Source organism: Gigantopelta aegis, chromosome 6 (assembly GCF_016097555.1).
Source record: "Gigantopelta aegis isolate Gae_Host chromosome 6, Gae_host_genome, whole genome shotgun sequence".
NCBI classification, from domain to species: Eukaryota; Metazoa; Mollusca; class Gastropoda; order Neomphalida; family Peltospiridae; genus Gigantopelta; species Gigantopelta aegis.
The window spans coordinates 35056195-35081785 of NC_054704.1; the positions used below are offsets into that span (position 1 = coordinate 35056195).

Consider the following 25591-nt stretch of genomic DNA (forward strand, 5'->3'; position numbering starts at 1 on the left):
AAGGTTTCTACACGTGCGAAAGTTTATGTTTATTACACAGTACACCTTGTTTATGTTGTTTTAATTATTATGTTATAAGATTCATATAATGGGTGTCTACCTTTCTGCACCGATTACAGAAAAAGTTTCTGATGATAAAACATGTAAAAACTTTGTATACGGTGCTTCTTCTATGCAAGGATGGCGTAAGACACAAGAGGTAAATGGTGGAGTGCTGTAATGCAGGCAATTTAGCTGAACTGTTTACAATGTTAACAAAGAAACATAGCAATGGAATACAATCAAATTTATATTTCTGCTGTTAACTATTAGCAATACAAATAAAGTACAATGTGGTGACTTGTATTAACCACGCCCACACAAAATTATGAAAATAATGAAAATTAAAAGTTGCTTTCTTATATATTATTTGTAGCCCAAGTACAGACATTTTGGCAGTTATGATCCCTGTCTGAGCCCGAGATAACTAATGAAAATACAGAATTTAAGTCTACCACAGAAAACAGATTTGCGCTCGTATACAATGTACAATAATCCTATGTAGTATGTTTGGGGACCAGACAACTCGGACCGGGGGACAACTCGGCCCAGACATCTCGGCCACAGGGGCGAGTTGTCCGTGGCCGAGTTATTAGACTGATAGACGGGGCATGCTGTGACACATTATATGCGTGTTAAGTATGATAGTTGGCCATGTCGTAGTGTCGAAGTATTGTACTATAGTAATAATAATGCATTATACTGATAGATACCGCTAACTATATGGTCACCATTAAGAATGACAATTGTGTATGTCGTAGGCGCATATCGTAGTGTCGGATGGGTTTTTTGAAGTATTGTACTATAGAAATAACGCAAAAGACATCATTTGCCAAATTCCCACATTTATTACATTAAATACATACGCACATATGTACGCAAAAAACCCAACAGAACACATATACATAAATAGTTATAATAAAGAAATAAAACACCAATCACCAAAAGAACATAGAAATAAAACGTCCAACAAAAAATAAAAGTCAGTGTGCAACAGGGGCGTACAGCTTTCCACAGGCAGACAGGAATCTAGAAGTGGACACTTCACCATCTGTGTAGCGTCCCCACAGTTCGAAAATTTTCCCCTGCAGATTCCTGCAGAATTTTCCCCTGCAGATTCCAGTTGTCGCTGGACTCCGGGCCGAGTTGTCTCGCGGTGGGCCGGGTTGTCTCAGAACTCTGGGCCGAGCTGTCTCGAACTGGGCCGAGTTGTCTCAGAACTCTGGGCCGAGCTGTCTCGACGTGGGCCGAGTTGTCCTCCGGGCCGAGTTGTCTGGCATTCGTATGTTTGACTTTTAATACCAAATTGTTATGAATATAATATATTGATAATTTTAGTGTTTGCGGATCTATAACAAATATTTTACATGTTAACCACTAATACATTACAGGAAGAAACCCAACAGAACTCCTGTTTCAACAATTCCAAACAGAATTGTTGTATTACACTGAAAATCTTTGCCTATACCTGGTGTTAGGCAGAAATGTCTAAGTTTCATTATAGAGTTGTCTCTGCCCGAGAGCTATTATAACTGTCCAAATGTTTGTCTAGATAGCTCTCGAATGGCAGTCTACTGTGGCTAGTAATAAATCTGGAATACATATAATGAGATAGCTTACACTTAGTAGAAGCAGCTTAGCTGCAGGGTGTAGCTAATTGGGCGGCACAGTGTAACAAACAGTGCTACTGCTCGAGGTTGCCAGACTCGTCTTTCAAGTTCACCTGTGAAGGAAATTTTTACTGATACAACAAATATAATCAACAATTAAAAAAAGAAAGTGGTATGGCCATTCTATACTATATATGGAAAGTGCTATGGCCATACCGCCTGCGCCACCCCTGTAACTTTGTATGGTGCAATTGTTTACAGGTTTAAACACCCTCTGAGGTCTGTATTTTCTCCTCCCATCTGTGTCTTAAAAGTAATAAAACCAGTTCCAAGTGTCACTGTGTAAGCCAAGTTAAGTCTTTAAATGCCATCTTTGGAGGATGGTCAGATAATACATACATCTAGATACACTGAAAATTACTTGAAGTGTTACGGTCAGCCTGATGATGAGATATGTTGTAGACATACATATATATAGAGAGAGAGAGAGAGATTGTTCCGATAGTTTAATAAAAATTTCTCTGTCAATTATATTGGGAAAATATGTACCATTTTCTGGTGCTGAGTGGCATAATCCTAAAAACCCAAAACAAACTTTTTCCGATTTACTCGGGCTTGAAAGGGTGACAGTTGGTCTTGGTGACAGATTTCCTAACAGAAATTATGCAGTTATTAAAGAAAATTATTTTAATTCTATATCACATAAAATATATTCTGACACTTTCATGTAATATAATTAAAATATAAAGATTGAACTGGCACGTCACTGCAGACAGACTACACTGTATATATGATAAATTGTCATCTCCTTGCAACACCATTGTTTTTGATCGTGCACATGTCATTTGCGTGTTACTGTTACAGGGCACAATATTTCACGCGAACCGCTGTTCTGTTCGCGTGTCGATTATGCAAAATTAAATTTACGCAAACCGCAAATTGGTTACGTCATGACCTGTAAACGTTCAGAAATTAAAACTTGCAAACTTCACGATTACAGGACGTTTATTCACGCAGACATACTTCTAGTATTCCGACAAATGTTTTAGACTGATTTTTAAATACTTGATGCAGAGCAAACCAGTAACAACGTTGTATTGCAACAGTTATATTATAACTTGCGACCGGTCTAAACTTTTAAAAAAGTTCTAAAGAAATGTGCTCGGACTGCTTGGGACGGCTAAATTATCTGCTGCGATTTTATCGCTAAAGGAATATATGTAGACATAATATTGGATTGGCTATAATTTTGCATATGTTAAAAACAGTTTTAACTTAAACAGAAATCCAAATTTGTCTGTACGTGTGCAAGATGTTGTCCTCATGTAGTTTCAAATATTGCATAATGAGCTTTAAAAAACAAACATTTAGAACGTCACTGTAGTATAGAAGTACCATCGATAAAGTGAAAGTAGCATAGCCACTGCAAAATGAAAAAAAAAAAGAATCCCTCCAAATGATCTATTTCAAATGCATAGCGCCCATTACACAGAGTACACATGTGCGTAATGCAAAAACATAATCTGGGAATAGGTCGAGGCTGTCTGTAATTGTTCTATAAAATATCCTCTTAAAATTGACTGGAAAAAAGATAGAAAAAAATGCCTCCGAAAAGGCTCAGAATGCATCTACAGCAAGTTTCAAAATTTTCACAGGGGGAGGCCTCCTGAATCCCCCGGCTCGAGCACGCCTTTGGTGTGCGTAATGCTAAACAAAAATGTCTGGTTACGCCGCTGTAATTTGTTTCAATACTGGGGCTGATATTCAGTTCTTTTATAATATTGTTAACTTTAGCAAGCATTAAAGGAATTTTTTTTGGTAACATGTTTCATTTTGTATTTGTTTTTACTTTAAGTTTGAGCTAAAAACAATGTATTTAAAATATAATTTCAACGTAAATTTGGAGTAACCAATCAGGTAACCCACGGGTTAAGCAAATATAATTCATGTAACCGAACAATTGGTTACCTAGGTAAAAACCACGTGAACCGACTTCCGGTTACCTCAGATTTCGAAATATTGTCCCCTGCTGTTACGTCACTTTTAGTCACCGAAAACCGCCACTGGTATAAATAAATCTTACAGCATATTGGCAGACAAAACAAATAACAAACTCATCATTCAAATTTACTTACAATCCAGTAAAATTGCCGTGGACACTATTTTTCCATGGCATATTATTTGCCATGGTCATTTTCTTAATTACAAGCATGGGTTGGTTGGAGCTTATTATTGATCAACAGTGACGGGGCCCCGTACAGTGAATAATTGAGACAGACAGTTTGACTATAAAATAAACTTTTAATTTTAAAATAAATATTGTGAAAAACAGGTTATGTATATATATGTGTTCCTAAATGTTATAGATGTCGTTCTCTTTTGTATGCTGCTGTACACAGGCTTTGACAGTAGTGAAGTGTTATTGATTCTGTTTACGCGATTCCTTTTCGTGGCGTTTTTTTTCTTTTCTTTTAATGTCTTAAATTTAGTGTCGTGAAATATTAGCATTTTGTGAGGCATCGCCAAATTCGTAAATGTTTTATGCTCTCTAGCATTTCCTGATTCACAGTAGTCAACAAAACATTTCTATGAAAAATATAAGATACATACATTATACATGTCATCATAGCAACACTGACAGAAACCTGTTGGTCATTCCAGGCTTCAAAAGCTTAACAAATGTTAAATAATTTACGAATTATTTTGAGGATCCCCTAATAAGTCGGGTGCCAGGGTACATTTGTTTGGATGATGCACACAATAAAAGTAAAATTTTATTTGATGAATAAAAACCATAAAAGTTTGTTTAATTTTTATGGTGTAGGCAATCTCTAATTGAAGCTATTTTTTTCATGTTGGATATCTATCTGTCATTTGAACAGACAGTCGTTAAGACCAATGCCTGTCCTTAATTTCAGATTTAATTGGTCAGTATTGGTGATGTTTTGGGTTTTTTACTTACTGCAAGGATTTATCCAGAATTCATTGCCATGATCCCATGTCAAATGGGATTGTGACCATTAGTGGAAGTAATTAAACCATATTTGGGATATTTATTCAGGCCACTGAATGATGCAGTACACCAACTTGATATTAAATTAATATATTACAACTTACAACAGACATAAAATTAAATTATATATATACTGGAAATTTTCAGTGCCACTTTTATGAAGGGGCCTATGTTGGGACTCACAGAATGCCTGGATAAATCCCTGTTATTGTCATTTGTTTATTCTGCAAAACCTAATAAATGATTTTTTTAAATTAATTTTGTTAGGGATATTATCGCTGCTTATAAAATCAAAAGAAGCCAGAGTGTTCTACTTTACGCTTATCTATCTTGGGTGCTAAATAATATTTACATCATCATCTGTAAATAAATCTTACAGCATATTGGCAAACAAAACAAATAACAAACTCATCATTGAAATTTACTTACAATCCAGTAAAATTGCTGTGGACACTGTTTTTCCATGGCAAATTATTTGCTATGGTCATTTTCTTAATTACAAGCATGGGTTGGTTGGTTGGAGCTTATTATTGTCATTTGTTTATTCTGCAAAACCTAATAAAAGATTTTTTAAAATTAATTTTGTTAGGGATGTTATCGTTGCTTATAAAATCAAAAGAAGCCAGAGTGTTCTACTTTACGCAAAATAATATTTACGTCATCTTTATTTGAAAAAAAAAACCCCACATTTTTTTTATCACCATTGAGAATTTTCATAATCCATTTAGGGTTTACACATTAACAAGTTGAAGTAACCCATTTTGTTTTTGCATAACCTTCATAACCATGTAAATGATCGTCCTAAAATTAATGCGGAAATGAAATTGTGTTAGACAAAATTAGGCTTGCACAAAACCTCCGTATTGTATGTTTGTAGAATAGAAAAATAATCATTTAAAACTCAATGAACAGACGTTTTTCACTATTGGTGAGAATTGTTGTTTTGTAAAATTTATATCCTGACTAATTTTTGCATAACAAAGAACATTTTTGTTATTTCCAAAATGGTTTTCCTTTTCTGTTTTCTTTTTTTTGTTTTTACATCAAGCCAAAGTGCAATTATTGACTAAAACAATTAAAATTACAGCTTTGTAATACCAACAATGAACATTAAATGTAAAACAAGAAATAGTAACCTGTTTTTTATATGCCACTGTTTAAATTTTTAAGGTAATTTATAAAATCATTTTGGCTTTCTGTGTTCATGTTCAAGTTCCTGCTATCGAAACCAGTTTTGTTAAATACTGACTAAATATAGTTCTGTTACAATCATTACATTTTAACGTCAACCCATTGGTCAAGTGAGTTTGTTAATTTTTTAATGAATATAGAAATAATGTGAGGAAACATCATATCTGATGACGTCATTTTATATAATTTTGTACTTTGTCTTATAATATTGAGCGTTATTGTTTAGAACCAGTCGACCACTTTACACAGATGCTCTATATTGCGTACAAAGATGAATTCCATAAATTCAACGGTACTGGAAATCACCAACTTTGTCACTTACATGTAACAGTATTAACTATTATTGTATTTTTTAGGATGCTCACAACTGTTGTCCAGATTTTGATCCAGAAAAAAATGGTTCCTTGTTTGCTGTTTATGATGGACATGGAGGTGAGTTAGCTTTACAAGAATGGAACAAACGCATACTACTATTTCTAGCAGTAGTAGTATCAGGGATCGAAATAGCAGTCCATTTTTGTTTAAAGGAAGGAACAATTAAGGCATTTGGCCTGGTATGCATAGTCGATGATATATAATGCACATTATTGCTTAATACATGTATCAACAAGTATAATCGTATAGTTAATTAATAAAACAGTTAAATGTGACGGCTATTATATATAACGGGTCGCAGCCATTTTGTACCATCCCAGTAAATATGCCCTCTGGGGAGCTGGTGGTTACGTAATACCAAACGTGTCACATCAGGAATTAGTCTTCTAACTGAAGAAACAGAACATACCTGTTTTTTGCGGATGCATCGCAATGTTCTGTAATAATATCCATACAAGTAAGCCAGCAACAAGTATATATTATTTTTCAATACAAAATAAACCACCATTGTCGAAGTGTTGAAATAACTATTATGTTTTGTACATAAATTAACCCACTTGCTGAAATAATAATTAGTGTTTTCTTGGTTAAGTGGTCTTTTCTTTCCGTGGCCTGCACCTGTGGTTCCTGATTGGCAGGTGTATATTTAGACAGTCCCCAGACACTGTCTAGACACACTAAAAAGACGTGCCTCTTTTATTAAAATCATAGGGTATTGTGTGATAACGGCGTGGACACCCCTCAAATCATAATGGACATTTTCAGCCGTCCTGCTTTATTACGATAACTAATTTTGTAAAACCCTTGATTAAGTAGACTTTCCCATCTAAAATCACAAAACTGACCAATTACGTAGTCCCACAGAAAAGAAATTTATCACTTAGGTATCATGAGTGGTAGTTTTTGCACGAATTTACCCTAATATGCATTTTTCCTTTGAATTTTTTAAGAGAGAAAAATACTATAACTCCATTTCGTTTATTGATACAAATATATTTAGTTAAATAGTTTATTTTATATTATCAAGTCATTTATGTTGTTGTACAAGTCAGGTTGATGTAAGCGAAGCGCCTTGTCGTAAATTAGATCATTTGTTTACACTGTGCATAGAGGAGTTGGACAGCTGACATCACTTCCCCCCCCCCCCCCCCCCCCCAGCTATACCACCAGACATCACAAAAACAAAACAAAATGGCTGCCCCACAGTTAGCAGGAATAATCATGTTTTTTTAGTAACTCTAAAATTACACATTTTTCATTTGTTAAAAGTGTCAGTATATGTTTGTGGTCCGGGTATGCATCTTTCCAGCACATCAGGCTCTTGTTTGAGGAAACTGTTCCTTTAAGTAGAAATTCAATTTAATTATTACAATAATCTCATCTGCTATTTAACTTGTGATTTTGCTATATTTTAATTCCTTAATGCTCTAAAAGTAAAAGACATCTTACAGGTCCTCATGTTTCACACACCATCCCAAACCCGTACCTCATCCTGTGTTCTATTTGTAGTAGGCCATATTTATTTTGTATCTTAGTAGGACATATTTTGTTTGGCCCGTTATTTAAAAAAAACAATACTATAGCAAGTCACAGTTTACTTCCTATCATGCCTATGTGTATTTCAAGCCCTGTAACATAATATAGTCACTGTTTGCAAAGAATTTGTCAGTAGGCAAAGTTTCATACACTTCACTGTGTTCAGTTGAGGTAGCCACCTACATCTCTCAAACAGCCTGGTACTATGTACTCTTAATAATAATATGTATATATATCCTATATTTGCCTGTTATAATCTGTTGTAAATACATTCTTATGATAAAGGTATATATATATATATATATATATATATATATATATATATATATATATATATATATACAGGGATCGATTTTGGCCCACGGCACTACGGCTATTGCTGTAGGTGCTCTTGTTACTGGACGCGGTGCCCCGATAAATTGGACTGTGTCCACGGCCATAAGTAGCCGTGGTTGCCTTCCTTGTATGCCCTAGTGCCCTTCTCATGCCTGGTACCAACTAAATTGAACTTTGCAGCATTTGTCACTTGCCGTGTATTCGTCCATAAGAACAGAAATCCAAAGAAATTATTGCCGACTCTCAGACACGCAATTTCGATGGGCGCAGCCATATTGTTATTGTTTACAAGCCACAGATCCGAAAACCACGTGGTCGCCGAGAAGTAACTGCGCAGTCGCTCTATAAAGACTGTTCTGTGCAGGGAACCTCATCTCTCACTCGCATCAGTGAAAACTTTACAGAAAGTGGCCTTGGTGCCCTACCCTTGAAAGAAATTTTGCCCTTGGTGCCCTGCCCACTGGCCTTGGTGCCCCAAAAATTTCCTCAAACCCAAAGCCAAAATGGCCTTGCCCTGAAATGTTTTTAATTCTACCCCTGTGTATATATATATATATATATATATATATATATGTAGTGTTTTTCTAGCTTGTTTTAGCATGGTGCAGCACCATGCCTCAATAGTCGAGCACCATCTTGCCTTAATCAGCACCATGCTGCCCTGAGATTAAACAAGCCTTTTTCAGTAATTAATACTAAAATTGCCTTTAAAAAACACCCAAAAAGGTATTATTAATGAATAAAATATGCAGTTTATATCTTTTGCCATTCATTTATTAAAGCAAGTACGGTACATAAATTACATTAATGTTTATTTCAATAAATTTTTGTGCATTTTTAATGAAAAACAAGTGCCCCGAAAATGGTGAAAATGCCCCAAAAGTGTGTGGTCTACTATGCCTTGCCTAATTTCTAGGGAAATCACTAATATGTATATATGCTTTCTCAATGTCGTGACATAACTATGGTTCATGTTGAGTTCTTTGTTTTAAATTGTACCAGGTGCCGAGGTAGCCCTGTATGCCGCCCTGCATCTTCCCAACTTCATTAAAAGCCTGAAGTCGTACCAGGATGGTGACTACAGACAGGCACTGGAGGAGGCCTTCCTCCGCTTTGATGCAACTCTCGTGGAGGACAAAGTGATCGAGGAGCTCAAGGCATTAGCTGGAGAGGACCCCGGGGAAGAAGATGAGGGCAAGTTGATAGATAATCACATTTTACAGAGCACAATATTTAATGTGAACTGATGACCATTTACGTGCGGAACCAATACACAATCTGAAATTAATAGCTGCAAACGTTTTAGGATCCATGTACTTACTCTGTATTTTCAGGGGTTCAAAAATTTTCAAAAAAATTACTTGCCACAGGGCAAGTGTCAATCAGATATTCACTTGCCCCATATTTTTTCCACTTGCCCATATTTCTTACGGTAACCAATTGTGTTACTCTTATTTAATTTAATACAGTGCTTAATAATGTAATAATATTGAAAGTAATTGGTTTGATTGCACAAATAAAGAATTTTGCCAATAGGTTACAACACTTACCCAGGAAGTACTAAATGTATATGTCTGTCCAGTAGTACTCACTGTCTTCTCTATTTGTTGATTTAAACTTTATTTTTTAAATAGTGTCCATTTGTTGATTTAAACTTTATTTGTTTGGTAGTGTCCACTTGTTCATCTCAACATAATTATTGTCGATGTATGTATTAGTGGCCGTGGATGTGGCAAGAACCCTTTCCATTTGTGAGCCATTCTTTTATGGCTGGCATTGGTTGAAAAATGTTTATGGATTTTGGCCCATGTGTCATTATTGTGAGTATATTATTTAACATTCTCTGCCCCAAAACACTTCTCTGGGATGTTTTTACCCTGTTTATAGCTGAGAAAAGTCTCGCAAACAGCCGTGGCTGGGCTCAAAGTAAACATGAGCTCTGTTTATGTTTTTAAAAACTGCATGTTTGGTAAACAACAGAAGGGGACGGGGTGTACATCGATTGCAGCCTTGTATTTTTAATTTATTGAGCATAATTTATTTGTTAAAAACTTTTAAAGCCGCACGCCCTAGTTCCATCCAGCGAAAATAAATTATAATTTGGTTAATCTACAAACCTTAGATCATGTTTTTATCAAATGGAGTGAAAAAGCAGGTTTTATATCGATAAATACCATGGGAATCCCCATGTCCCAATTGCTTGAAATAATTTTGAAAGTTAGTATTCTGATGTCACCGGTAGATGTCGCTTGAAGCACAACAATGCCTACGTCACGACAAATTTCTCAGACTTGGGGTGTGTTCGTTTCACCTCTCCTGGACATGTTCCAACTGTTCTGTCCTGGTTGTATTCCCTCTCCAGATATCGTATGACTTAGCAAAATTATTGGTTTTAAGGGTTTGTAACGTTTTGTATTGAGATACTTACTTGTCTGAACTTTATTGTTACTGAAAATGTTCACGAACTATGAAGAAAAATCTCACAAATGAACAACAAGCAAACGACAACAAATCGGATGTTGATTGCGCGAACCGTGCATGAGAAAACAAACCGAACAAAAATTATAACGGTGATGTGGTATACCAACGTCTGTGACATTGAAATGGGAATATCCCCTCTAAAAATAGATTAAACCTTGTCTGCTCAACGTTTTTTTCTCAGAGGCCCGTGGCATTTTATGAAATACGAAAAATGCATTTTGTGGTATTACAAAACCAAGATTACCAGGATTACCAAAAAACACTTCAGGTGAATGGAAATGTATATTCTAAATAATAAACGGTAAGTAAAGTGCAAATTTATTTGTGAAAAAATGGGTTTAATAGCGAAAAACAACGGCGTAATGGTTAACAACTAGGACGTGTCCCTTTAATAAAGCAGAAAACATTAATATATTCATGTATGCTTAGAGAGAATCGTACCATCGTGATTATGGCGTAGGACTAATGAAATCTAACTTCACCGTACCCGTTCATTTTACATGGACGTAGATTTACATTGAGTACTGAAAAACTTTAAGTATGTTTTTGCTACAAGGTTTATGATATCTAAATTAAAATATCTTGCAACGTTTATAAGAACACAGTTCATAATATTTATGCTTTGTTCAAGTGAACTCAGAAATTATAAACATGCTTTACACCCCCGTTCATTTGCAAAGAGTAGATTCCAGAGTCCACCGCGTTAACGTCTAATATAATTTGAAATTGAATATGACAATTTTTGTAAGAATTAAACATTTTGATTGCATTCACAAGGCATGTATATTTTAAAAGTCACAGTATTGTCTCAACGCTCCATTATTTTTCAGTAATGGAGAGATGAAACCCTACTTGATTAACCCACTAAAATCATTAGTGTTAATTTCCATACTAACATATATTCACATAAAATTATTACTCAGTTTTAAGTAGGGGAATATCCTCGTAACTCTCCATTCCTGAAAAATAATGGGACTCGTCTCCATTATTTTTTAGGAATGGAGAGTTACTCGGACATTCCGCTATACATAAGCTGTAAAGCGTATTGGACGTTATTTCCAAGTTTGAAGATCATCGAACTGATTACTTGTACGAATTCAGTCAAACGTTCAGTGGCGGAAATTACCGATCTTAGTTAATAGTAAAGTCTAAAGTTGTTATTGAACTTTTCAACACATTGTTTTCCGTTTTGATGTTAACGCGTTGGCAAGAGTTCCGATCGTTCCAGCATTTAGAGTTAGTTCTCCTTAGAGCTATGTAAATGCTCGAACGATCGGAACTCTTTCCAAAGGTTTTACCGAGATTTGTAACAAAAAAAAAAAAAAAAAAAAAAAAGTTTTAGGTGTTAATTATATAGTCACTTGTCATCGGGCATATGCAGTTAACATAATTACTTGCCCGGCATGAAAATTCCACTTGGCACGGGCGTCGGGCGATGGGATTTTTGAACCCCTGATTTTCAAAACAATTTTGATATATTTAATTACTTTATGCAAATATAATTCAAGTAAATTAACTTAACCTCTAAGTAAAAAAATAAGGGTTTGTTTTGTGTAATTTTCCTCAGGTAACTAACAATTTTTAAATTCGAGGGACATGCTTCAGTGTTTTGGTGCTGGAAAAGCAGGGCTAGCTTTGCCACTTATCAAATTCACCGATTGTACATCTAGCACATTTTATTTCAATGTAGCAGAATAATTTCACATACATGATTGATATTTTGTTAGAAAATAATAGTGGGTTTCTGCAATTTGTTTGAAGTTTAATAAATAATTTAGTGAAATTTTCTGCACATCCAAAGCTAGTCCCTAAAAAGTAATTGCTACAATTTTTACATGAAAGATTAATCAATATTATTTAGCCCTCTATGTTAACGTTTCCATATAGGAACCAGATGGGTCTACTCTGTTTTTTTAGATAGATAGTTCAAAATGTTTTAGTCACCGTTTGAATAAACGATAGTCGCATATGCAACCAAAACGGTCGCAATGTAGAGGACTGTCATTTAATATTAGTAAATACCATTGAATGAAATGATTTACTTTTAGCATGACAGAAAATAAAACATACTTGTACATATTTAACAGGTGCTCCGGAAGCTGTTGGGAGACGGGAAGCAGACATGTTGTGTGCTGAGGCTAATATGCCACTTGATGAACTTCTGGCCAAGTATGAGCCATCGCCGGGTGTACCATTTTCCGTACGAGACGTTCGCAAGAAGGAAAATGTCCTCTCCCCTGTAGTCCCCAATAAGCATACTGGTACCTTCTTCAAAGGAGACGACTGCACTCCCGATTCGTCGGGTGGCAACCGCAACAACAGCAATGTTGTGAATTTTTCTGGTTCTATAGTCACCAGTTTGCTAGGCAAGCTCAGCAACGGACATGCAGAAAATGAGAACAATTTGAACACTGAAAAAGAAATGCAGAACAATCAAAATCCAAACTGGGACGCGGAGAAGGCAGAAACCAGCAGTTCGAATATTGCTGAGAGCTCAAGTGTGAAGGATGAGAGTAGACTGGAGGGTGAATTACCTGATTCTAATGTAGCAGATAGTTCCACTTCACAGATGGACCAGGTATATTTGTTATATGGCAGTTCAGTTTAATAGATGAAAGATACATAAAAATAGATGAAAGATACATGAAAATAATAATACAGAATGTGAATTTGTTTAACAAAATGATACATGATTTTAAATATAATTCTGATATGAGTATGTTTTCATTGGGTAGGCGTATTGAGCGTAAATCTATAAATCTGACATAGATTGGGACTCTGTAACAGGTTATAGTCAGTTGGGTTTAAGCTGGGGTTTTTTTTCCAAATACATAATTATTAATAATTAATGTAACTTGAATAATAAGCCATATGCCGAAATGTTTATAGATATTTAATAAGCCATGATTGCATTGTATTTTGCTTTAGGAAACAAAAATATGTTTGAATGTTCTTTTTCAAGCAATATTGACTAAATTGTTACAATATAAAAAATTTAAAAATGTAATATGTTTTTTTTTACAATATTTATTTGTTTAAAAAAGGTTCATTCAAACCAATCACCAAGAGTTGCTAGATGTCTACAGTGGCAATCCATTTTTTCTCTACATAATGTGCTTCTGTTTTCCAAGAATTGTTCAAGCAAGTGAATATCCTTTCCATGTATAAGTTGCTAAATCCCATCTTTGATGAGTCTTGCCAGTATATAATGTAATTAACATTGTCTTTCTGTCTTACACAGAAACACAGCTCAAAGGGACCATCAGTATCCAGTTCCTCCTCCAGTTCTTCATCCTCGGTCAAAGACTTCGTCAGCAGCACCATAGAACAGGGATCTTCGTCCTCGCGTGAAGCACACTGTCAGTCTTCAGGTGATGTTCCCAGTGCAAATAACAGTGTCCAGAACAACAGTTGTTCTCAGAGTGGCAGCAGTAAAGCGAAATCTGGAGCTGCTGGAACCGACAGAATGGAGGAGAGCGGTGAACCCCCAGGCAGCAGTGACTGCCCCAGCAGCAGTAGTGACATTCCCAAGAACAGTCATGTGAAAGCAGACTCTTCGGGAAATAAAAGCAAGGCCGGAAGAGAAATGGATGCCGAGAGCAGCACAGAGAAGGCAGATGAACCGTCTGGTAGTAGAGGTAGGGGAGATGAACCAGCTACTGGTAGTGGAGGAGGAAGTGGACCTAGTAGTAGTGAAGCTCAACAAGAACTAGCAGGAGGAAGTGGTGATCAACCGGATTGCAGTGGACAAGGCAGTGGTACAGCTAAGCCAGAAGCACTAGGTGGAAGTGGTGATCAGCCAGGCGGCAGTGGAGGTAGTTCAGCAGACCAGCCAGGAGGTAGCGGGTGCAGCATGGATGGGCCTGGAAGCAGCAGCATTGAGGATGAGGAACCTGGAGGATCAGGGAGTGGAGCTGGAGGAAGTGTTAAGACCCTTACTGACCGGCCAGATCTGATGACCGGGGATGATAGTGATGACAGTGATGATAATGATGATGAAGATGATGATGAGTATCAAGAAGACAGGTTAGTTGAAACAAAATTAATTTTTTATAATATTTTTGAAGTTCAGACAGTAACTGTATGTAAGTGGTATGTGTCTCTGGAGGTGTTTTGAAATGGAATGCATTCAATCTGTCTGCCACTGCGTGTCCTGTTCCTCGTTGTGGTGCAGGCAAGGCAGCATTCTACAAAGTTTCCCTGAGAGTAGTGAATACAGCACAATCTTCTGTGTGTTAAAAATACAGAGAATTCTGTGTTTGGTGCAATATTAGTTTGTTTACCACATCTCCATACACCTTTTCCATGATCTGACTTGGGAGCAGGATTTAGCTCAGTTGGTTGAGTGCTTGCGTTGCAGAATCGAACCACCTTGGTGGATCCATTCAGCTGATTGGGTTTTTCTCATTCCAACCAGTGCACCACAACTGGACAAAGACTGTGGTATGTGTGTTCCTATCTCTGGGAAAGTACATATAAAAGATCCCTTGCTGCATTGAGAAAAATGTAGCGGGTTTCCTCTGATGACTCCGTCAGAATTACTAAATGTTTGAGATCCAATAGCCGATGATTAATTAATCAATGTACTCCAGTGGTGTCGTTAAACAAAACAAACCATGGTCTAACTTAGTGTATGTTTTTTGTCTTTTTGAAGTGAGCATCTTTGATAATGTATTTTGTTTTTGTAGTGATTGATCAGTGCATTATTGGTTTTATATTTACCACAGCTCCATAAAATCGTTATAGTCTTTTTAAAGATATAGTTTCTGACATGTACATGTATCATTGTGTCTTTCATAAATTTAACTTAGTCATATCTCTTAATTTGAGAATCTTTGGTTTGATTGTTTGATACCCAATGGCCAATGTGTTTTTCACAAAGAGGTGTCGTTAAATATTTAGTTAAATCAATCTATATCCATTATATTTGATACAATTATTTCTTCTTGTAATGATGTCATCGGTGTCTGTTTTGTAGCTTGTGATATCCAATCTAGTATGTTGCCGTTGTCTTTAAATGTATATTGATATATACAAATTTGTGTGGGGATCGGAAATATGCCAAAGAATCTTAATTATTCTAAAACTCATATTTACACTTTTTTATGACATAATATAAGGAACATTTTGTTTAGTATCGCATCACAATTTGCTACGCAAGTTACAAACATCACTACACAATTTTAAAACATTAAACAGTAGTTTCTAATCAGCTTTCCACTGACTAGAAATATCAAGATTTTGAAAACAAAATGTTCCCTGTTATAATATTGCTGGTTGTAACATGTGTTGTCCATTCCTAGTGAGGACGATTACGAAGATGAGGACGAGGAGGAAGAAGAGGAAGAGGATGGGGAACTGGAAGGTTCGGGATTCCACCCGTGTGTCGACATGACAAATGAAGAGGTATTCACATTCAAAACATCCTGCTTTATTTATCAGTCTGGCCAGTGAGTGACAACTCATATTGTTATGTCAGGAGCTAGAAATTATTTTTCCTGTTGCTTCTTTGAATAGTTTAGATATCAACGGCTGTGGTATGCAGTGTTTTATCTATGAAAGAGAGCATATGAAAGATAGCTTGCTGCTTTTCAGGAGTAGCTTATGCAGGACTTGCCCTGCCCATTGCAATATTAGCTAACTGCTAATTTTTATACAAAGTGGCTACAACATTTTTGTATTTAGTCAATAAAAAGTTGTTTAAGTAACTTTTTAATAATTTGTAAATAAATATCTTAAATGTACTTATCTAAAAATTGGCTACAACAAATTTCTTTCCAGGGTGACCCCTGATTATGTGGTTGCAGCAGGTTTTTTCTGGTGACCAAGTGTTGAAATAACCAATTGTTACCCAATGAAATACTCCTACAGGCCATAGGATTTCAAATTTTATGGGAAACACCTTTTTGGTTCCATGCCTTGTGATCATGGGAACTGATCGGAAACTGTTTTTAGGTTCCATTGAGGAGTCGTACTTGATATAATAATCATTGGAGACAAAATTTCGGTTCTGTGATTTTAGTGACACGGTACCGGAAACAATCATTTCTGTGAAATCTGAAGACCTGTCTTAGACTTGGTTTTAAATGTGCTGAGGTGTGGTTGAATTATCCTTTCCTTTTTGCTTTGGACTGTATGTTCTAAGTGTATTTTCAGGCAATATTTTGTTACTTCATCTGGTAAGACTATTTATGAATTGACCCTGTTGTTTTAAATAAAACATTTCTTTCTGTCATTTATGTTGTTACTAACTTTGCTTTTATTTGTGTTTTTTCCCAGCCAGGGTCTGATAGTGGCTGTACGGCCTGTCTGGCGCTGTTGTTGGGTAAAGATCTCTGGGTGGCGAATGCAGGAGACTCCCGTTGTGTCTTGTCCCGAGCTGGAAAAGCTGTCGAAATGTCTTTCGACCATAAACCAGAAGACGATATTGAACGTACACGCATTGAAAAGGCTGGTGGAAAAATCACCTCAGATGGAAGAGTCAATGGTGGATTGAATCTTTCTAGAGCATTAGGTACGTGGCACTAGATGTAAAGTTCTCTTCATGAGGAGTAACAACAATAGATATAATATTGGAGGCAATCTAGTCATCTTACTATATGCAGGGCTCACCCTATTCATTGCCAAATAAGCCATTTGCTAATTTGTTTTAAAAATAAAGTGACTTCCAGGGTATGTACTTGGGATTTTTTTTTGACTGGCTAATCGGGCCACTCACAGCAACATTTTGACTCGCCCTTACAACTTTTGAATGGCCCGCAACAGAATTTCGTTTTTTTTTTTTTAACTTACTTGAATTGCTTTTATGGCTGTATGACGAGAATTTTTTTTTTTTTTTACTAAGCTGACAGCAATCTATACAAACAATAATCACATCCACTAGAGAAATAAACTTTCTGATCTTTTACAAACATTAGTTATTTGCATTTTGATACATAATACAATATGCGGAATGTTTTATTTTACTGTTATACTCGTAAATGTGTAATGTTACAAAAATTATATAAAAATTAAGTTATAATTGATCTGGAATTTGGGCTAGTGCTTTATCTTGGTGGGCTAGTGGTTTTCACAAACCCACTAGCCCTTTGGCTAGTGACTTTTCAAAATATTTGTCATACGCTGTTTGACTTGCCCAACGCTATTCTGACTCACCATGGGCGATCGGGCGACCTTAAAGTGCACACCCTGGACTACAACATTTTATTTATTATTATTCTTTTATATCCCACTGCCCCCTTTCCTTTCTCTCCTTTGAATTCCATCTCATTTCAAGACTGCCTACCTCCACATCCCAATCATTGTCTCTCCAATCGCGACAGGTGCTTGTCTCTTGTGGCCATCTGTGCCACACACCTGCCATTCCCCATGAGCTTTTAGCTGTGGGCGTAGTCTGACCACTTCAGGGCTACAACATTTAGTATTTGGCTAATAAAGTGTTCTTTAAATAAGCCACATTTGAATAAAACACATTTTAAGGAAATACTCAACATATGTGAAACTTGGCTAAAACTAAAACAAAATTCCGTAATGACCCTTGTAGATGTTCATGTTTAAATCAGGACGGATGGTAGGCTTAGGGGAACATTACTGGGTGGGGATATTATTATTCCTCTCTCTCACTTCTGTATCTGTTGGTAGATATGTGTGATTTGTTCCTCAGATATCTTTGTATTGTATGTTTATAAGAATATAATTTGTTTAATACTACAGTACTTTCAGGAGACCATTAGCGGTGAGCAATGTAGTCCTGTGGTAAAGTGCTTTCTTGATGCACGGTCGATCAACAATCGATCCCTATCGTTGGACCCATTGGGTAATTTCTCGTTCCAGCCAGTGCACCATGACTGGTATACCAAAGGCTGTGGTATGTGCTATCCTGTCTGTGGGATGGTGTATATAAAAGATCCCATGCTACTAAAGGAAATATGTATTGGGTTTCCTCTTTAAGACTAATTTAAAATTATCAAATGTTTGACATCCAATAGCCGATGATTAATAAATCAATCTGTTCTAGTGGTGTCTCTAAAAAAAAACCCCTAATTTTAACTTTAACTTTCAGGAGACCATTATTACAAACGCAATGAAGAGCTGCCAGCTGAGGAGCAGATGATAACAGCATTGCCAGATATAGAACATGTAACACTTAGTGATGAGGATGAGTTTGTTGTCATTGCCTGTGATGGGATATGGTGAGTTACAATAACACTGGTTGCTTATGATATAGAACATGTAACACTTAGTGATGAGGATGAGTTTGTTGTCATTGCCTGTGATGGGATATGGTGAGTTACAATAACACTGGTTGCTTATGATATAGAACATGTAACACTTAGTGATGAGGACGAGTTTGTTGTCATTGCCTGTGATGGGACATGGTGAGTTACAATAACACTGGTTGCTTATGATATAGAACATGTAACACTTAGTGATGAGGACGAGTTTGTCGTCATTGCCTGTGATGGGACATGGTGAGTTACAATAACACTGGTTGCTTATGGCATAGAACATGTAACACTTAGTGATGAGGACGAGTTTGTCGTCATTGCCTGTGATGGGACATGGTGAGTTACAATAACACTGGTTGCTTATGGCATAGAACATGTAACACTTAGTGATGAGGACGAGTTTGTCGTCATTGCCTGTGATGGGACATGGTGAGTTACAATAACACTGGTTGCTTATGATATAGAACATGTAACACTTAGTGATGAGGACGAGTTTGTCGTCATTGCCTGTGATGGGACATGGTGAGTTACAATAACACTGGTTGCTTATGGCATAGAACATGTAACACTTAGTGATGAGGACGAGTTTGTCGTCATTGCCTGTGATGGGACATGGTGAGTTACAATAACACTGGTTGCTTATGGCATAGAACATGTAACACTTAGTGATGAGGACGAGTTTGTCGTCATTGCCTGTGATGGGACATGGTGAGTTACAATAACACTGGTTGCTTATGGCATAGAACATGTAACACTTAGTGATGAGGACGAGTTTGTCGTCATTGCCTGTGATGGGACATGGTGAGTTACAATAACACTGGTTGCTTATGGCATAGAACATGTAACACTTAGTGATGAGGACGAGTTTGTCGTCATTGCCTGTGATGGGACATGGTGAGTTACAATAACACTGGTTGCTTATGGCATAGAACATGTAACACTTAGTGATGAGGACGAGTTTGTCGTCATTGCCTGTGATGGGACATGGTGAGTTACAATAACACTGGTTGCTTATGGCATAGAACATGTAACACTTAGTGATGAGGACGAGTTTGTCGTCATTGCCTGTGATGGGACATGGTGAGTTACAATAACACTGGTTGCTTATGGCATAGAACATGTAACACTTAGTGATGAGGACGAGTTTGTCGTCATTGCCTGTGATGGGACATGGTGAGTTACAATAACACTGGTTGCTTATGGCATAGAACATGTAACACTTAGTGATGAGGACGAGTTTGTCGTCATTGCCTGTGATGGGACATGGTGAGTTACAATAACACTGGTTGCTTATGGCATAGAACATGTAACACTTAGTGATGAGGACGAGTTTGTCGTCATTGCCTGTGATGGGACATGGTGAGTTACAATAACACTGGTTGCTTATGGCATAGAACATGTAACACTTAGTGATGAGGACGAGTTTGTCGTCATTGCCTGTGATGGGACATGGTGAGTTACAATAACACTGGTTGCTTATGGCATAGAACATGTAACACTTAGTGATGAGGACGAGTTTGTCGTCATTGCCTGTGATGGGACATGGTGAGTTACAATAACACTGGTTGCTTATGGCATAGAACATGTAACACTTAGTGATGAGGACGAGTTTGTCGTCATTGCCTGTGATGGGACATGGTGAGTTACAATAACACTGGTTGCTTATGGCATAGAACATGTAACACTTAGTGATGAGGACGAGTTTGTCGTCATTGCCTGTGATGGGACATGGTGAGTTACAATAACACTGGTTGCTTATGGCATAGAACATGTAACACTTAGTGATGAGGACGAGTTTGGTCATTGCCTTGGGATGGCATGGTTGCTTATGGCATAGAACATGTAACACATGTAACACTTAGTGATGAGGACGAGTTTGTCGTCATTGCCTGTGATGGGACATGGTGAGTTACAATAACACTGGTTGCTTATGGCATAGAACATGTAACACTTAGTGATGAGGACGAGTTTGTCGTCATTGCCTGTGATGGGACATGGTGAGTTACAATAACACTGGTTGCTTATGGCATAGAACATGTAACACTTAGTGATGAGGACGAGTTTGTCGTCATTGCCTGTGATGGGACATGGTGAGTTACAATAACACTGGTTGCTTATGGCATAGAACATGTAACACTTAGTGATGAGGACGAGTTTGTCGTCATTGCCTGTGATGGGACATGGTGAGTTACAATAACACTGGTTGCTTATGGCATAGAACATGTAACACTTAGTGATGAGGACGAGTTTGTCGTCATTGCCTGTGATGGGACATGGTGAGTTACAATAACACTGGTTGCTTATGGCATAGAACATGTAACACTTAGTGATGAGTTTGTCGTCATTGCCTGTGATGGGACATGGAGTTTGTCACTGGTTGCTTATGGCATAGAACTGTGATGGTGATGAGGACGTTTGTCGTCAGTTGTGATGGGACATGGTGAGTTACAATAACACTGGTTGCTTATGGCATAGAACATGTAACACTTAGTGATGAGGACGAGTTTGTCGTCATTGCCTGTGATGGGACATGGTGAGTTACACTGGTTGCTTATGGCATAATATGTAACACTTGTGATGAGGACGAGTTTGTCGTCATCCTGTGATGGGACATGGTGAGTTATAACACTTTTGCTTATGGCATAGAACATGTGACACTTAGTGATGAGGACGAGTTTGTCGTCATTGTTGATGGGACATTTTACTAACACTGATTGCTTTCCCATAGAACATGTATCACTTAGTGATGAGGACGTTTGTCGTCATTTGTGATGGGACATGGTGAGTTACAATAACACTGGTTGCTTATGGCATAGAACAAAACTAGTGATGAGGCGAGTTTGTCATTGCCTGGATGGGACATGGTGAGTTACAATAACACTGGTTGCTTATGGCATAGATGTAACACTTAGTGATGAGGACGTTTGTCGTTTGCCAAAGATTGGACATGGTGAGTTACAATAACATGGTTGCTTATGGCATAGAACATGTAACACTTAGTGATGAGGACGAGTTTGTCGTCAAGCCTTGATGGGTTGGTGAGTTACAATAACACTGGTTGCTTATGGCATAGAACATGTAACACTTAGTGATGAGGACGAGGTTCATTTGTGATGGGACATTGAGTTACAATAACACTGGTTGCTTATGGCATAGAACATGTAACACTTAGTGATGAGGACGAGTTTTATTTGCCTGTGATGGGACATTGAGACAATAACTGGTTGCTTATGGCATAGAACATGTAACACTAATGAACGAGTTTCTCGTCATTGCCTGTGATATGGTGAGTTGCAATAACACTGGTTGCTTATTAGAACATGTCCATTATTGAGGACGAGTTTGTCAATAACACTTGTTGGATAGAACATGTAACACTTAGTGATCGAGGAACATATTATTCATTTTGACAACATGGTGACCACATTTGGTTATAAAATTGCATAAACGACCATCTTGTTTGATTTTGCATTTTATAATAATTGTTTGTTGTTTGTGTTCAGCTCACTTTCTTCGGACAATGCCTTTTTATATCGTTTAATTTTTTTTTTAAATGCATGCAAACCAAAATAGGCTTTTTGTTTTGGGGGTATTTTGGACTCCTGCATTTGTGATTACATTTTTAGGAGTTTGTGTTGCAAGGATTGTTTTTTCATGGTGGTGTCCACAAAGATTGCATGGTGGTGCCAGAATGTTAACCGGTTATTTATATTTCATTTTTCAGGAATTACATGTCAAGTGATGATGTTATTTCCATGGTTAGACAAGAACTGAAAGATCCTGAAAAACTAAAAAAGCCATCTTTAATATGTGAAAAGGTATTGAGTCCATTATTTTTGTCTAAATTGTTGGAAGGCAAGATCGAGGTATTATTTTTTTGACAACAGTGACCACATTTGGTTTTTCTTTTGATTTTCATATATTTGTTTGTGTGTGTTCAGCTCACTTTCTTCGAAAATACAAGGCTTTGATAAGGCCAAAAAAAAAAATAGGTGTGTTTCCAATTGCATCTTAGGGTAGGTAGGTAAGGGTTTTTTTTTGGGGGGGGGTATTTTAAAAATTGAATACTATAATAATAATAATAATAATAATATTATTATTTATCATCATTATCATTATTGTTATTGTTGTAGTAGTAGTATTGGTATTTCCTTAAATTAACCGGCCTCGGTGGCGTCGTGGCATGCCATCGGTCTACAGGCTGGTAGGTACTGGGTTCGGATCCCAGTCGAGGCATGGGATTTTTAATCGAGATACCGACTCCAAACCCTGAGTGAGTGCTCCGCAAGGCTCAATGGGTAGGTGTAAACCACTTGCACCGACCAGTGATCATTAACTGGTTCAACAAAGGCCATGGTTTGTGCTATCCTGCCTGTGGGAAGCGCAAATAAAAGATCCCTTGCTGCTAATCGGAAGAGTAGCCCATGTAGTGGCGACAGCGGGTTTCCTCTCAAAATCTGTGTGATCCTTAACCATGTGTCTGACGCCATATAACCGTAAAATAAAAATTTTTGAGTGCGTCGTTAAATAAAACATTTCTTTCTTTCTTTCTTTCCTTAAATTAATGCGACATTTGTATTAATTTCGTTGTTCTTAATTTAAATACTTTATGCAAACATTTGAGATGCATTAATAATAAGACCTGTTGATTTAAGTGAAGACGAGAATTAAGCTGAATTGATGCGATTATATTTAATCGAAATAACCTGTACCAAGGCTATGTTCGTACATTCGGTTACTTCCGTGACCGACCAAGCTGTTCGGTGGTAGCTAATCAGGGGAAGGAACTCTATTACAAAAGCTTTTCCATAATTTCTCGATGTTTTTCGGAAGGGAATTACATGTGCAAAATGTATCGTATAATAGTACGTAAACAATGTGCAAGGAAGGAAATACTCTTGTTTGGTGATGTTGTCCTCTTTTATTTTTACTTCTTTTTTTTATTATTATTATTTTATTTTTTTTACTATTTTTTTTTTTTTCAGTTTAAGAGAGAAAAAAAATTAGGGTCGGGGGGGGGGGGTAAAACTAGGGATGGTCGGTCGACCGGAAACACACCTATTTTTTTGGGGAGGGCCTAAATGCAACACATTTTAAATGCACATGTGGATGTTCCATCTGTTTGTACGTTTTTGTTTTAATTATTATTGTTTTTCTTTTTTATAATTAGAAAAAAATTAATTCTGAATTTTGTAGAGCAAGTAAACCAAAGGACACCTGTTTTCTTCTGGTGGCAGTGGATTTCCTGTTTAAGCCAAATAATGTAATCAATTTTTTATCTTTTTCTTTCAGATGTTTAACCACTGCTTAGCTCCTAACACGTTTGGTGATGGAACTGGCTGTGATAATATGACTTGCATTATTATTGTACTGAAACCGAGCACAGCAGAGCCCAATAAACGCTGTGCCGCAGAAATGGACTCTTGCAGTAGTACCGAGGAGGGAGTAGCTGAAAAACGGACCAAACTTGAATCGGACTCTTCAACCAGCTGCATGGATGACGCTGTTTAACACTGATTAGTGTTTATTTATGCAAACAAAGGCAGTTACTGAGAGTACCAACATTTTGAAATTGAACCAAACTTTAAACCAGTGTACTAGTCGAATCAGGAAAATTTGAAAATGTTGGTGTTGGGACTTGTGAACCTTTATGCATAAATGTTCTGAAACAGATGCATCATTTTGGTTAGAATTGGGGTTTTTTTTGTTTTGTTTTTTTGCAAGACAGAATGGCATGAATGTTAAATTACATCTTGAGAAACATTGGAAGTAATGTTTTGCGTTTATGTTTGTCAAATTATTGTTTCCCTCCATAATATAAATTCTGGAGTCTTTGGGTGGATGGAGCACCAAAGCTAGAGAGGGTATTTGCATACATCTGCCCTTGCAAATTGTTTAATGTACTAAACCCTCTCAGACTTGTTATATCCAAGTGCTCCACCTTTAGTAACAGAGTGCAAGTACCATCTTTGTCTTGATTTGGTTTCTTTGGGCCTTTTTTTTTTTTTGGAGTGAAGATCTTGGGGGTAAATGCAGTGGGTATTCATCCTGTTATTTTGTAAAATGTGAAGGCAATTGTACATTGTTATCCTTTCAGTGCAGACAGATTGGCTATTAAATTAACGTTTCTTATTATGTGAGTTATGTTATGGATTCGGAAGAGTACAAGTTACTGTCATATGAAGATAATGTTTTGCAGAGGCATTAGGTTCTTATAATGTAGGTACTATGTGTAATTGTCATGATTGCCAATTAACTGACTTGAATCAAATATTTGGTTTATCATTAAACCATGATCTTATTAAAGAGAGTTAAATTAGTTGTTTTAAGCCTGCTGTTTCTCATGTTGATATTATAGGACTAGAAAATATGCAATCCAAAACCACATAATTTTGTTTTATATTAATGAGTCTTATGTAAAATGGTTGACCAGGAAGTTTATCACGTAGAATAGAATTGTGAGGTCATCAGATAGAATATTTTCACAGTTCCATCTAAACAATGTTCTTTGATATAAAGATCTACGTTTGAAGACAATGTAAAGTTTTACAAATTTCTATTCTATTATTTTTATATTTGAACAGATTTTAAGCTGCAAGGAGCAATATCATTCAGTATTTAAAACATGCTAAAAGGCCACAATTAAATAGTTCAGAAGAAAGCTGTAAACACCCAGATGCAAGTTGTTTAGACTTGGAGTTGTGAGGTCGTCAAGTTAAGACTTGTAGCTGTGAGGCCATCAAGTTAGGACTTATCATCTTAGTGGCATATAGGAGTTAAGA

General features: G+C 36.8%; 1 protein-coding gene across 1 annotated transcript; it reads left to right on the plus strand.

Moving 5' to 3' along the window:
• Positions 1 to 24941, plus strand: LOC121375165 (protein phosphatase 1G-like). The gene is made up of 10 exons (XM_041502439.1): positions 1 to 199; positions 6210 to 6285; positions 9103 to 9294; positions 12669 to 13159; positions 13823 to 14607; positions 15885 to 15987; positions 16861 to 17095; positions 18644 to 18773; positions 22534 to 22627; positions 24102 to 24941. Exons 1-10 carry the CDS (start codon positions 89 to 91, stop codon positions 24318 to 24320), a joined length of 2436 nt encoding a protein of 811 aa, XP_041358373.1. The 5' UTR covers positions 1 to 88; the 3' UTR covers positions 24321 to 24941.
• Positions 24942 to 25591: the final 650 nt, after the last annotated feature.

What these genes read in the sequence shown, in the direction of transcription:
- LOC121375165 (XM_041502439.1), top strand. Translation starts at nt 89, where the DNA reads ATGGGTGTCTACCTTTCTGCACCGATTACAGAAAAAGTTTCTGATGAT. An exon ending in GATGGCGTAAGACACAAGAG is followed by an intron (nt 200 to 6,209) that starts GTAAATGGTGGA and finishes TGTATTTTTTAG; the next exon opens with GATGCTCACAACTGTTGTCC. An exon ending in TCGACATGACAAATGAAGAG is followed by an intron (nt 15,988 to 16,860) that starts GTATTCACATTC and finishes GTTTTTTCCCAG; the next exon opens with CCAGGGTCTGATAGTGGCTG.